Raw genomic sequence first — 16,921 nt, 5'->3', positions numbered from 1 at the left:
AAGTACAGGTGAGAAAAAGTACAGGTGATTATAAGTACAGGCATAAGCACCTTGACCGGAAAAGATGAGATGGCGCAAAGTTCAGAAATGGTAGAACCCTCCTAGTAGATAATACACGCATTAGAGGTTACAAATTTGAAATACACCAATCCGCACTGAAGCGCTAGAATGATATAAAGATTAAATTTGTACTTGAGTTGTACGACGCGACATCATCTGTCCGTTGGGACGGGGCAGGGCGGGGCAGGGCGGGGCGACATGGAGTAGGATGCACGTGAGCGCAAATACCTGTGAAAATGTAAGGTGCTTTTTAAAACTTTAAAATTTATTTATGGGCAATTATAAAATTCATTTGCTGATGAAATAAATGTTGGTAAGTTGCTGATCTGAATGAACACACACACACACACGCATATATATATATATATATATATGATATAGAAATATTATATATGTATATAATTATATATTATTAATATTACTATTATTATTATAAGAAAATTTATAACGCATCTTTTAAAAAGTTGCTCAAAAGCGCTCTAAAATATTAGCAACTATAACGTTTTTCATAAAATAAAACATCAAAATAAAAAAAAATAAAAAGGTCTCTAATTCATATTATCAACTACTCTATGGTCCATAAAATAAAATTTCAAAATAAATGGTCTTTAATTCTCTTTTAAACAGCAAAAGTGATGTTCCAGGTCTGCGGAGGGTGCGAGGAGTTCGTTCACCATCCCCGGCCCGGCCCGCAAGCAGCAAAACTTCTCGACCCAGTTTTCGATTTAGTTGCCGAAGTTTTTAAATAATTCTGACCATTTTATTTTAAAACGGAGTTCCAGATGATGTCAGAAACATCAGCCGTAGAAACCAAGAAAAGAAATTGGGCCAAAACTGATCTCTAAGGCACACCTGCTAACATCTTCTGTCTATTAGAGTATTCATCTTGCAAAATATCTTCAAATAGGAACAAAATTTCAACACTGTACCTGATATTTTATAACTTATAGATAGCCTCTGTTTTAGCATATTATGATCAATGCAATCAAATGCTGCACTCGTATCAAGAAATTCTACCAATGACACCTGTTTCAAATCAGGTGCATAAACCAATGTTGATAAACCCTTGGTGGCAAAAGATAGTTTTCATTTAAATATTTTAATATTTCTTTTGATACCACTCTTTCAAAACGATCTTTGCAACTAATGCTAAATTTGAAATAGGTCGAAGATTCTCAGAGTTATTTGCATCAGATAATGGTTGCTTTGGCAGCGGTGTAACAATTGCTTGGTTATAAGCTGATGGATAACCTCCAGTTTCCATGCACATGTTGATCACATCAGTTATATACGGCAATCAGAGATCGATATGCTCTTTAGAAATATGGTATTTTCATGGCATACACGTTGTTGACGGCGACTTTAAAACAATTGATTTAACATCATCTCTTGAACATCGTTGAAAATCACCAAACCTCAGGTGGATATATCTTAACGTCTGTTACGAGCAAGATAATCGCAGCCATGACCAAGTCTGAAGTTTCACCCAAGTCATACATTGGTTCTTTAATTGTGTATTGCATTGAAAACAAGTGAAATAATTTGGATAATGATTTGACATGTCTATCATATGAACGTTTAAATCACCCAGTAGCACTACGTGATTAACTGATATTACAACACTTTCTAGAATGTTTGACAGTTCATGAAAAAATAATCTGGACACCAGCTGTGATCCTGGTCGATGAATAGATAGAAAGTATTACAACATTTATTTTTTGTTAAAATGGGAACAACTACCTCAAATGTAGCTAATTTTGCTAATTCAAGTCTCCTACATCTGAATGAGTTACGAAAATAGATTAATATACCTTTGTGGCCGGCATCATCAGGTCTCAAAACCTCAACAAACACAAATCCCGCAGAGAAATTTGACCTGAAGAAACATGCCACGTCTCAGTCAACACAAGGACATCCAAATATCCTGTCAGCTTTTGAAATCGAAGACCTGGCGTTCAATAAAACCACATTCAATCTTCCAACACTGCCCATAGAATCCACCTTGTCAACTATCATTAATATTATCACCACTATCATCATCATTACTATCACCATTATCATTACTATTCCAATATTGTCATCATTATCACCATCCTAACTACACACACACACACACACACACACACACACACACACACACACACACACACACACACACACACACACACACACACACACACACACACATATATATATATATATATATATAAATGTAACAAATGTAGATGCGTCCACAATAATAAATAAGTTGGGTAGAAGCAGAGTTGTGCTGGATGATGATGCATTGCAGTGCATTATGTGAATGGATGGAAGAGAATTTGTACTACTGCTTACATTTTAGTTCTTTTCGGAGATGGAGTGATGGAGAGCCTTAATATTCTTCCTGACATCTGCCGCAAGATTTATTCTCATATTTTTATTTCACCAACTCTCTCTTCTTCAGTTTCAATTTGATTCACGTGTAAGTTAACTTTCCTCCATTCTATTCCCAGTGTTAAGAAGATGTGTTGGCTAGTGTGTGAGCAGTATGCGTTGGTTGCAATCTACATGCGGTCTTTCTAGGGTTATAACTGTTATCATTTTTTTCTTCTTTTCCACCGTCTTCAGCAAACTAATTTATATTTTCATCTGAAGCTGATTGCTAATAAAAAAAATTAAATAAATTAAGATAAGAAAGGAAATAGTGAGTTTTTTCAATTATCATTATTATTATTTTTTATCATCTAATAAAAAATGGCCATATTGGCTTACGCCTTAGAGTGAATCTCGTTGTTGTTGTTGTTATTGTTGTTGTTGTTGTTAATGAGTTTGTTGCGAAGGTAGTAACACGGTTCTCCAAATGTGTCATCACCATGATCATCGTCATTACCATCACCATCGTTATCATCATCATCACCATCATCGTCATCATCATCAACGTTATAATCATCATCATCGCTGAATTCCATGCAGTCTTCTCAACATTCTCTGCAACACTTAAACTTTTTATTTAGTTATATTTTAATCTCTCACTCCCATGTTCATTCATTCCTTAATTTCTTCATTTCTTCACATTTTATTATGTTCATTCGCTGTTCATTGGTATGTTCGTTCACTCCTATGTTCATTCATTTATATGTCCGTTTACTACCATGTTCATATGTTCTTGTATTCATTCATTCCTTCATTCATATATTCATCTGTTTTCTTATTCATTCCTTCATATGTTCATTCCTTCCTGTGTTCGTTCATTCATTCCTATGTTCGTTCATTCATTCCTATGCTCATTTGTTCACTCGTTCTTTCGATAATGCGGTTCAACTGATGATGTTTGTTTATTTTGGTGAACTGCCCGCCAGCAGACTTCGGATTGTTTGTCATTCTCATCTCACCATATCCCAAGATTATCGCACCTTAACTATTTGTAAGTGTTATCAGCGCATTCCTACTACTACTACTACTACTTCTATTACTACTACTACTATTACTACCTACTATTACTACCTACTACTACTACTATTACTACTACTACTACTACTACTACTACTACTACTACTACTACCTACTACTACCTACTACTACTACTATTACTAATGCTACTACTACTACTACTACTACTACTACTACTACTATCTACTACTACTACCTACCACTACTACTACTATTACTACTACTACTACTACTACTACTATCTACTACTACTACCTACCACTACTACTACTATTACTACTTCTACTATTATCATTATTATTATTATTATTATTATTATTATTGCCACCATCCGTAACGTCATCATTACCATCGGCTTCCTCATCTTGCCACTGTGATGGTTGGAGTGGTGATGATGGTGGTGGGAGAGTGACGAAGTATTCGACAATAGCTAGTTAAACTTGGTGACAATGGTTATGTGGGTGAGAAGAGCGGAAGAATTGCGGTGATTGTGATGATGACGACGATGATGATGATGACGACGATGATGATAATGATGATGATGATGATGATGATGATGACAACAATGGTACTGATGCGTTTTATTAAAAAAAAACCTCAGAAAGACGGTGATGACAATACTGTTAATGAGCAGAGAAGGAAATAAATGGGGTTGCTGCTGGCAGTGATGAGGGTGATGAGGACAGGGGGTGGTGGTAGTGGTGCTGGTGCTGGTGATGATGACAGGGATGGTGGTGATAATGATTGTAGTGAAAATGATAATATGATTATTAACAGTGGTAATGATGGTGGCGATGATGTTGATGTTATTGTTGATGATGATATTGTTGTTGTTGTTGTTGATGATGATATTGTTGTTGTTGTTGTTGATGATGATATTGTTGTTGTTGATGATGATGTTGTAAGCATGGTTGTGATGATGCTTTGAGGCATTGTTGATTGTGTTGAATGTCTTGCCAATGAATCAATTCTCGAATCTTATTAATGTTTCTTATTTTGTCGTCGTTGTTTTGTTTGTTTTGTTCGTAATTTATGTTGTTGTTCAGGGTGTTGTTGTTTGGTTTGTTGTTTATGTCGTTGCTCATTACGTTGTTTTTGTTTAGTTGGTTTATTGTTCATGTTGTTGTTTATGGCGTTGTTTTTGTTTGTTTGTTTGTTATTTTCTGATTGTTTATGTTATGTTAGTATGTATACTGCTGGTTGTGTTGTTACATTGCAGTAATAAATTGTAATAATTTTCAATATAAATAGCATTGGAATTAGTTGGGAATGTATTATAAAGTTTTCTTCCATAATTATCTCGTAAAATTCTTACGTTATGAAGATTTAAAAGTCATTGTTTGGGTGTTAAAATATTTCTGTTTCAGTTCTAATTCATTTCCAGCATCGTCAAACGGTACAAAATCATTTCCAACAAATATGACGTCATTATTAGCAACCAATCAGGGACAGAAGTACAAATCTTATCATCACCAGTTGCGTGTAGAAACAACTCCTCTGGCCCTTCAAGTACCTATCTAGGTCATGTTCATATGATGATGCTGGATGATGGGGTGACGATTGTTTGTGGTGATGACTGAATGATGAAATCGGATGAAACATTGAAATAAATAGCGGCTGTCAGAGTTGCATTTCGATATTAAATGCCCTAACGCAAGGTCCTCCCACGATTAATGATCTGACCGGCTGGCTGTCCGCGTGAATAAATTTGAATATCAACCAGTAAAGTTTTTAATTTTCTCAAATCGTAAAGTCAGATGATGTTTACATCTTCAAGTCGTACAATATTTTTTCAACTAAATATTTCCGGCTTACAAATTTATTTAAGTTAAAAACAAGGAATGCAGTAGAGACTTGAAGTTAATTCATGATTTAACAAAATAACGGATTAATTTGGTTTTGAATGTTGACATGCCAACATTTACGAAGGCAGACTCACTCGCTGGGAGTTCGGCTGCTAGGCCAGTCAGTCAAGGCAACGCTTGACCACTAAATAATTGAATTTTAGTTTGGACGATTTTGAGTTGAATGAGTGTGAGTGGTGTTGCTGTTTGTGACTTGTTTCAATCTGATTGTGCTGCTAGCTGCTGTCAGCACTGCACGATATTTATGCATTCATTGATCGGTTGAGCTTCGGCATGGATGGATTCGGTGTAGCTCTACTTATCCAATACATTCCAAGTATGAATGCAACTTGAATTCATCTCCTCTTTAATAAATACATAAAGTCGTGTTTGCATATACAACCAAACACTTGCACAACCACAACAGTTAACACTCGCTTGTTTTCAAAATTTGGGACCAGCGCGATGAACGTCTTTGGAACTTCAGTGTACAAGTACACTGCAGCACTTGAACCAGACGAGCTCGTAATGCCGCGTGATGCAACCGAAACGTGCACAATCGCTACGTACTGCACTGTACACCTTTGCAATATGCAGTCCGATAACAACTTAATATAAATATAAAGAACCGCATCACATGATGCTAACGTTCATGCTCGCGTAAGTCAGCTGGTGATGCTGCACTGTTTTTATTGTCAGTAATAATGCTTGCTTCATGTTGATTTAGTGTGAAGGATTGCTTTGTTGGGCTTCTCAGCGTTTCTACGCTCGTTTCCTCATCATCTCGCCATCATTTCCTCACCATCTCATCACCATCTCATCACCATCTCATCACCATCTCATCACCATCTCATCACCATCTCGTCACCATCTCGTCATCATCTCGTCATCATTTCGTCATTATAATTTTTGTTTACATTTGCATCAAATCAGTTTTTGGTGAACATGGCTAATACGCATGCACTGCGCACTATTCAACAAACACTAAATGAAGCACGCACACACACACACACACACACACATATGCACACCTACACTTTTTCAGATACAAACTCTCTCTCTCTTTCTCTCTCTTTTCATTTATTTACACACAAACACACACACACACACACACACACATTCATACACACAAACATGCACATATGCATACTCGCACACATACATCAGGCACAAACTCGTGCATATGGTTGAAGCTGCTGCATCAGCATCAGTGGTATCCAGTTGCAAGAAGGAGCATTTCCACGAGCAGTCCCGCAATCGCATAACTTAAAGGAAAGACGAAAAATTATTGGTGATTCAGCGTAAAATAAAAAAAAAATCTTGTTTTATTTTCGGTCTTTTGTTTATTTACATTTCCGGCGGAAGAAAATATGTGGTGGGGATGTTTATGAGAAACTTGAAAACATGTGTTGATGACGATTACGTCAGTAATGACGATGATATGATGTTGATAGTAATGATGGTGATAGTGATAATGATGATGATGGTGAAGATGGTGATGATGATAATGGTGATGGTGATGATGGTGATGATGAAATGATGGAGATTCGCTCTTAGGAGGTAAGACGTGATGACGCTAGTTGGAAATGGAGGAAGTACGTTTGCAACAATAGTGGCAATGAGACTGATGAGGCTGATGATGAGGATGACTGATTTAGTTGATGATAATGACAATAATATTATCATTGTGATGTTAATTAGAGTGATTAAATAACTGCAATTAAAAATTATTATTTTTCAAAAGAGACTGATGATGAAGATGATGGTGGTTGTAGAAAAGATGATGATGTCTAAAAAGATAGGAATGATGATGGTGATGGAAAGGATGATAACATCAGAGAAGATAATGATGATAATAACATGGAAAAAATGACGTCATAAATTATGATTACGATGGCGATGATGGTAATGGTGACGATGATTTCTGAAGAGATGGAGATGAAAGTGACGATGATGATGATGATGATGACGATGATGATGATAAGCACATTGGTAACATATATCCAAGGTTGATAATAGGCGGAGTGATGGCGTTCGTGATGATTCCAACAATCTCAGCTGTCCTGGTAACCATGGCAATAAACAATACTTAGTGCAAAAAAGGGGAGAAAATATCGGCGAGAGTCTCTCGTCCTTCGCAGAGAAAATAAAAATTTATATCGTTTTTATCAATAAAATTATGGTTTATAAATCTTTTTAAAAATTTAAACTGCTTAACATCGGAAAATAAAATTCCGACTCGATCATAAACTTTGATCTGTTAAGTGTTCCTCCAGTGCGTGTTCTCCTCCTCGCCTCACTTTATGATCTCCTAAAGCCATCCAGGCTCTTTGCTACGTAGTCCTCTACACTCACTCCTGCTTGTGTTTCTGTTTGTGCCACTTTCACTGAGTGCTCCTGCTGGCATCTCTTCTATTGCTCGTGCGTGCGAGCCATGGTGCTTGTATTATTTTTGATTTAAGTGTGCTAATTCAAACCGCGGGCCAATCAACTTTGCCGATTTTTTCAGCAAGTTTCAGAGGAATAGTTATGGATTTGTGAAAAATTTGACATTTATGGCTCTGTGATATTTGATGTGTTTGTTGGTTGTCATTTGAATCTGTATTTATTAATAATTAATATAAAATTTAGTATTTTAAAAGCATTTACCATGACGTGTACACGGAGATATAAAAAGTGCAAGATGGGTGAGGCTGGCACGTCTCATTATTTGAACATGTGAACAAGTTTATTTATATGTCTATAATGCTAATTCAAGTACTGACTGCTTTTTTTATGATCGTTCGTTTCGTTGCAAAAAGATTGAAATTAAAAATAATAACATCCTAACTCATAAGTTGGTGTTGAATGATGAACAACAAATACATGGCACCAAACAACAACAACAACAACAACAACAACAACAACAACAACAACAACAACAACAACAACAACAACAACAACAACAACTAGGCTTCGTTGCTTCGAAAAACCAACTAACACAAAAAATAAACGTATGATGCATACGTAACGTACAAGAATGCTACAGGATAGAAACACGGAGAGTAAAAGGAACGTGAAGAACAAGAAGAACATGGAAAACAAGAAGAACATTGAGAACAAGAAGAACATGGAGAAGAAATCACGTACAGTTAGGATTGGGCATATAAAAAACTAATTGAAAAAATCTGCCCACACACACACATATATACTGTTCGTAATGTGTATATTGTATATGCAAAAACATATCTAAACAAACACGTATGCTTACTTGAGCATGTTCAAGTTCATACTGGAATGAAACTTATAGATTCATATACGTATGTGTGTGTTTTGTTGAATTCATGTATGTATGAAAGCATAGCATGTACTTAAGGGTGTTGAGGTGTGTACACAGACAGACTGAATGAAAGCTTTGTGGGTGATAGATGCTTTCTTATTTGGATCACCGACAATGCATGTTATTTCTGAAATAATTGGATCGAATGAACAATTTTTTTACTTCATCTACATCCTTCCAGGAAAATTCTGATTAAACAAATTTACTTTCGCAATTTTTTGTTTTTTTGTCCGCCAAAATGTTGTTGAGGTTTATATTACTGATAACTAACTAGTTATTGTCACGAATGTTGTTGTCACAAACATTTTCGACGGAGCATCAAATTTGTTAGTTGTCGCTGAAGCATCTTGTCATCTTGTCTCAGCAGTATGTTATAAGTCAAAAGAACGTAGATTGAAAAAAAATTATTCCCAGTTTAAAACTATGCACGCACGTCTTTATATACATATTTATTTTTCAAATGCGTGTGGGACTCTGCTTCGAAATTCTGTGCATGCATGCATGTACGTTCAGGTGAAATTTTATATGAATGTTTGTGTGTGTGTGTTTATATGTTTACATTTTGAATGTATGCGTAGTGTTCACATTAGCATGTTTGCATGATTTTAATGAATGGGCACGGTTCGAGAAGTTCTTCCCAACTTTTGTGGAACTCCAGCTCACCGGCCGATCGACGTGCCATTTATTTATTGTCCCTCTCCTTCAAGGTTTTGGTTTATGCATGCACACTATTTGTTCGGGTGTAGTTCTCTCCTTTCTTTCCATAATTATGCGTTTGCTGGATTTTACGTTAGGTTTTTATTTTGTATACACACGCATGCATGTATTTGTATATTAAGCATGCTTGTGTGTTTGCTTTGTGTGCGTATGTATATGAATGCACGTGTATGTGTATGCTTGCTGTGAATGTATGCGTATGCATTTGTATGTTTTAGTATGCATGCATGCGTTTGTCCGATTGTATTGAAGTTCACATGTTCATGCATTCGTGAACATGTTTGAAATGTCTAATGTTCAATGGAATTTTCTTAGCATACAAGAAACTCGTAGATGTTTGTGTATCAGGGCTCGTAAATTTCAGCGTGTGAGATGTAATTTTTTTGAACGGACAGCCGAAAAAGTTCGCCCATGCCTCACTCAATGAATGTGTTTGTGTGTGGAGTTCACTGCTCGCTCGTCTCTCCGGTTCAAACAATGCTTAACAGAAAGAAAAAATACACAAACAAACACTGCAAACACACACACAAACATAACACACACAACACTGCACACACACATAACACACACACACACACACAAACACACACACACACGTACACATATACATAGAGTTACATGGAGTACACGATTAAACACGAACGCACCACGACCTCACCCATGCACCATGCAGTGCGAACATCAAGGAAATCTAATTCTGAAAAAAATACAACGGATGATTATCTTATGATTATGTGACGATAATTAAAATAATTTGTTCAAATTTGTTCAAAATTCAAAAAGAGAATTTTTTCATGTTTGATAATTATTATTAACGCTTAACACACGTTTTCTCTCTCGTTTTAATTTAACTAATTTTGAAAAATATTCTTAAATTTAAGTTTAGTAGTATTAATTTTTGGTTAAAACAGAAAAATATCTAATTTTTAAGTTAATTTCTGTTAATTAATTTTGTAAATTTTGTTGCTTTTACGGAAAACCGGACCGGAGAATTTTGAAAAAGGGCTGCACGGACAATACATGCTGATGATTTATTGTGCTTTCTGTTTAACTTCAGAGTAGAAGCTGAAAATTTGAAAGTGTTGGAAAACATAAAACTACTCTACTCAGTCAAAGAATTAGTTAATTCAAAAAAATCTTTAATTAGTCATGTTGAAAGCCTGCTGGAAAGTGAAAAATTGAAACTTGTTCCTCATGGTAACACAAAGGACGCCGAAATACAGGAAATATTTCAAGTTATCGATTTTGTCTATTTGAATAAATTAGAATATAAATTACCTATTTATGCCGCGGTAAACTTAAAAAAAGTCCCATGCTTTGCTGCAGGTTTAAAACATAATGACGAAAACAGCAAAGATGAAAAAATCCAACAACAGCTACATGAAATAAAAGGACAGTTAAATACAGTCAGCTTAGGAATAAATAAACAGAATATGCTTTACTTGGCGGTGACAGCAAAAAATGTCAATCCTAAATTGAATGAGATTCAAAGTCCTCGTTCTCTTTCAAGAAATCCAGCTGTTCGGATGCAAATACCCCCAACTGCACAACATCATCAGCAACATCCCTCCTCATCATTAGGACCTCTTACTCATCAGCAACATCAGTCTCCATCAGCAATTCAACAAGAAAATCCTTTTTCAATTGTCTCGAAAAAGAAACGTCAAATTAAAAACATTAGAGGAACCAACAGCACTGGCATGTGTCCCAAATCAGCTGGGGCAATTGTTAAAAAAAAGTTTACTTTGTAAGTAATCTTGCTGACACAGTCAATAATGAAACTTTGACAGAATACTTGAAAACAAATAAATTTAAAGTAATCAGTTGTTTCGAGGCAAAGTCTTATCTGGGAAAAGGCTTCAGAATATGTATTGACATCAATAATTCAGATAGCACTTTCACAGATTCTGCTCTCTGGGATGAGGACACAATCATTCGTGAGTGGGTCTTCAAACCAAATAATAATATTGACAAAAAGAATAAAAATGAAATTAACATTGATGGTAAAAATGAAGTAACTTTAATAAATAAACAAAAACACGATGAATAACACACAAAGCAATAATAATATATCAGATAAACACCTCAGTAACAACGACTCAAATTATTACACTGTTGAGGAATTTTCTAAAAATATGTTAGAATTACAAAAGCATATCGGTAGTGATTTTATCTCAATATTACATTTAAATGATCGTAGTCTGTTTCACAAATTATTGAATCTGGAGATCTTGTTGAAACAATTTGATTTTATTTTCAAAATTATTGTAATATCTGAGAGTTGGTTAAACGATGAAACTGCTGATTTAATTAAATTAAATAATTACAATTTCGTATACAAGAATAGAAGAAATAGACGTGGAGGCGGTGTTGGAATGTTTATAAAAGATGATGTAAAATATGTTGTAAATGAAAGCAACATATTCGATGATGACAACGTTGACATACTTTGCGTGGTATTTGAATTGCATCAAGCCTCACTACATAACATGATCAAGATAATTGCCATCTATCGACCACCTAGTTATAAATATGAGTTTTTTTTAGAAAAAAATTGAATCGATACTAAATAGTCTAAATCCACTTGATAAAATTTTCATTGTCGGAGATTTTAACATTAATCTAATGGATAAAACCTCCAAAGATTTTCAAAATTTACTTTTGTCGCATTACTTCTTACCTTTGATTGATTTACCAACTAGGATAACTAATAACTCAATTTCACTAATAGATAATATATTTTTTAACTTAAATCAACAATGTTATAATGGAATAACAATATCAGACTTTTCAGATCATTATCCAATTTATACAGTTGTAGAAAATACAGGATTTGTCACTACAGATACTCTGACTGAAAAGGAACATAAATAAGAGAAACATTTCCCTAATTAAGGAAGCTCTATCTTCTGAAAAATGGGATTCAATAACGGATGAGAGTAACATTGGCACCTGTTGCATGAATTTTTATAATCAATTAAATAGAATTCTTGATATTTACGCCCCATTGCAACCGCTGAAACGGAAAAATAAAAAGCCATGGGTAAGTGATGAAATAATTAAATTATCAAAGAAACAGAATAAACTCTATAAAAAAACAATTTCAACACCTACTACAGAGAATATAAATAAATATAAGCGATTTAGAAATTATTTTACATCATTTAAACGAAAGGAAGAAAAAAATTACTTAAGTCAAAGGTTTAATGATGCAAAAAGCTGTTCAAAGAAAAAGTGGGAGATAATAAATGGTATAATGAATAAAAATCAACAGTTGAATGATATCAATAAAATAAAAGTCAACAATAACATAATCGATAATGCAGAAGAAATGTGTAACTGTTTCAATGAATATTTTATTAAAATTACTGAAAATTTGCTTGAAAATCAAACAGTTAATGAATCTTCAAAAATAAACAACTACATTTGTAAATCCATATACATAAACTCCACTGATGAACTTGAGGTATTAACAGTCGTCAAGAATCTTAGCAATAAAAAAGCACCTCTGATGACTCATTAAGTAATTATCTCTTAAAACAAATCATCTCAGAAATTGTACATTTAATAACACATATATTCAATTTGTCCATCAGTCAAAGAGTATTCCCAAAATGCTTCAAAACATCCAAGATAATACCTATTCATAAAAAAGGATCCAAGATGGAAATGAACAATTACAGACCAATATCCCTTCTCTCACCTATTTCTAAAGTACTGGAAAAAATTATATTTATCAGAATAACTTCATTCTTGAATATTAATAATTTATTAAATAAAAATCAATATGCATATAGAGCACAACATTCAACTGAACTAGCAGTACTACATTTAGTACAAAACATATTAAATAATCTGAATAAAAAATCCTAACCATAGGTGTTTTCATAGACCTGTCCAAAGCATTTGATGTTATTAATCATGAGATATTAATAAAGAAATTAAACTCCTATGGAATAAGAGGAATAGCACATACATGGTTCATAAGCTATCTGCAAAACAGAAATCAGTATGTGTCGATAAAAATTCAAATAAATTAAATATAACTTCAGGAGTCCCGCAAGGATCAATCTTAGGCCCACTTCTATTTATAATTTTTATGAATGATTTTCATCTGGCTACTGACGCTTATCATCTTCTGTATGCAGATGATACTAACATTTTCTTCCCAACTAGCAATCCATCAAACGATGTAGAGATAATTAATGAAAGTTTAGATGATGTTTCAAATTGGTTCATCAATAATAAACTAATTGTAAATTTTTCTAAATGCAACTACATTCTATTCGGTCCAAAAATATTGACTAACACAATACCTAATTTAGATATAAAAATGAATAACCATAGCATCCCGCGTACATCCAGCACAAAATTTCTCGGGGTGATAATCAAGGACAACCTCTCGTGGGATATGCATATAGACTCGTTATCGAAAAAAATTAATAAAACCATAGGCGTAATTAATAAAATTAAAGTAAGATTGAATAAACCAATAATTATAGATTTGTATTATTCATTAATCTATCCACATCTAATATACTGCAACATCATCTGGGGAAACAGTCCTGAAGTTCACTTGAAGCAAATTACCAGATGTCAAAATCGTTTCTTCAAAATTCTATTAAATCTACATCCATATAGTCATATCAGCTGTTATTATCCCTAACTGAAAATTTTAAACATAAAAAATTTGTATAATTATCATGTTTCTATCTTTGTGTTCAAGTTCCTACATTATCAATTACCAACATCTTTTAATGACTTCTTCGAATTCGGAAATGCTGTGCAGTCAAAGTTCACTCGACATTCTCCTCTGCTCGATACACCACCTGCAAGAATAACACTGCTTGGTGGAAGTTTAAAACATACCGGTCCCGGAATCTGGGAGAAACTTCCTGTTGATATAAAGACTACAAATTCCTTGCATTTGTTTAATAACAAAATAAAAAAATATTTATTGAAAAAAAGTACAATTTTTATTTAATTAGAATCATGTAAATTGTGCATTATGTTAATTTTGTCATGAATTATAAATTTACTTAAAAATTGTGTTAGAATGAACAATTTGTGAACGGTGGCCTGCGACACAAGAATTTTGTTTTCTTTTAACTTTGGTCTCCTAATCATTACCTAATTATTATTAATTTGGATCGATTGAATAAATTTGATTTTATGGGAAAAGCTTCGTTTTGTTGTTTTGTTCAATTATTTTATTTAATAAAAATTATTTAATATTTTTAATCCCTGCAAACCCTGGATTTCAGCAACGACAAATGATGCATTTGCGTCAACTTTCTTGTCATTAAACTATGAATTTCTAACAAAATCTAGTTGGAGTATGGAGAATGAAAGAAAATAAAAAGCTAGTAGATATTTCACACCGTTTTTTTGCGTTCCTGATAAACTTGCGCCCTGCTAGGTGCATCATTTAAGATGAACGAACTGATGTGTGTGTGTCTTGCTGAACTTGATGATGTTAACAACGCGAACAAACGAATATTTTGGAAGCGTAAAACTGCGAGTTGTTTATTCGTGATGGATGTTTTGTGTTTCATTTTTTTTTGTAGATATTTCTAGCTGCAATTTATTCCATTCGCGACATTTGACATTCATTTTATTTGTTTCTAGCTGGAGAAATCTGCAAAGAATTCATAATTTGTTACTGACTGCTCTGGCTTTCTTATTGGTTTGTTTGTTTGTTTGTTGGTTTGTAACTTTTTTAACAAACACAAAATGAAAATTATTACTTTTTGCATAAATGGGAATAATCATTAGTATCGTCATCTGTATCTTCATCTGTATCAACATTTGTATCATTATTGTATTTCCATCGGTATCTTTATTTGTACCATCATTTGTATATTCATTTGTACCTATATCATTATTATTTTTATTTTCATCGGTATCTTCATTTGTATCATCATCCTATCATCATTTGTATCAAGTTTGGTTAGTTTCTGAAGCAGGCCTTTAATTTCCACACTTTAATTTTAGCTATGGGGTTCATAGTTGTTTTCATCTTAATTATTCATTATTAGCTCTATTAATATAATAATAATTATAATTATATTAATATTAATAATACCAAAAATAGTAGTATTAGTAGTATTAGTAGTTGAAGTAATGCAGTATCAAAAATATCAAAAAGTGCATGTTTATGACGATGGTGATGGTTATAATTCTTCTTTTTTTTTCTTCTTCTTTTTATTATTATTATTATTATTATCATCATTATTATTATCATTATTATCATTATTATTATTATTATCATCATCATCATCATCAGCCCTTATCTTCCTTCCCCTCCCAGTCAGATATGATTGATTGGTTTATTCCTGGGACTGATTGATTTTTTTCATAAATAGAGATTCTTATTTGTTACGACTTTATGCTGCTTTTGTTATTATTATTATTATTATTATTGTTATTATTATTATTATTATTCTTTAAACTGTTCGTTTAAAACTAATCATATCTCGTTGTACTCGTTTATTTGAGCATCGTAGAATACTATTGTATTTAATTTAATTTAAATCAATTTATCTATTTTATTTTATTAGATTTTAATTAGACTTTTATCTCATTTTACTATATTTCATATTTTTCTAGAAATAAAAGAGAGTTCACATTAATATTATTATTATTATCATTATTATTACTATTATTAATATTATAGCTGTTGTTAATATTATGTTGTTGTTGTTGCTGTTGATGATGTTTGTGTTATTTCAACAATCTTGTTATTGCTGTTGTTTATACGAATTAACCGTAAAGATATTTTTATTACTACAATTTACTACTATTACAACAACAACAACTACTATCACTACTATCACTACTACTACTGCTACTGCTACTACTACTACTACTACTACTACTACTACTACTACTACTACTACTACTACTACTACTACTACTACTACTACTACTACTACTACTACCAATGTCATGGTACTGTTCATTTTTGAAGGTGTCACGTTATCATTGCGATTGCAAATAAACAAATTAGCTTGAAATGATGGAGCAGTAGATAGGTGGCAGTTGATGTTGCCTAATGTTGCGTGTTGTGGTGTTTTGTTGCGTGTTGTTACGTGATGTTGCTTAATTTTGCGTGTTGTGGTATGTTGTTGCATGTTGTTGCCTGATGTCGTTGCATGTTGTTGCCGTTGCCGTTGATGCCGTTGCATGTTGTTGCTGGCTATTGCCTAATGCTGCTTGTTGTTGACTGGACGTAGCAGACTTGAAGGGCGCATAATATTTTCAACAATCATTGATGATCGTTAAGTTTAAAAATCATTATTTGTTATCAACATTTTTAACGAAACTAATAAGACTATTTTACTATTGGTAATTTTGGTAAATGGAAAGGAGAGGGAGAGAAAGAAAGGTAGAAAGGGGTAAAGAGAGAGGAAAAGAGAGAGAAAAAAAGAGAATGCGAGAGAGAGAGATAGAGAGAAAGAGAAGGTACAAATCTTGACTTAAACTAAGAAATTTAAACGCTTGTAAAATCAATTTTGGTCCTTCCATTAATGTTCACTGTTACATCTTCATA

The 16,921-nt window shown here is 33.4% G+C and overlaps 1 protein-coding gene across 1 annotated transcript; it reads left to right on the top strand.

Moving 5' to 3' along the window:
- Nucleotides 1-9,264: 9,264 nt before the first annotated feature.
- Nucleotides 9,265-11,120, top strand: HELRODRAFT_170025 (hypothetical protein; the record flags this gene model as incomplete). The annotated part of the gene is made up of 2 exons (XM_009015854.1): nt 9,265-9,359; nt 10,427-11,120. 2 exons carry the CDS (start codon nt 9,265-9,267, stop codon nt 11,118-11,120), a joined length of 789 nt encoding a protein of 262 aa, XP_009014102.1.
- Between the last annotated feature and the right edge of the window lie 5,801 nt (nt 11,121-16,921).

This window comes from Helobdella robusta (genome assembly GCF_000326865.2).
Source record: "Helobdella robusta unplaced genomic scaffold HELROscaffold_17, whole genome shotgun sequence".
Lineage (NCBI taxonomy): Eukaryota > Metazoa > Annelida > Clitellata > Rhynchobdellida > Glossiphoniidae > Helobdella > Helobdella robusta.
Note: the sequence above shows the minus strand (reverse complement) of the source record. Positions and strands in the feature narration are given on the sequence as shown.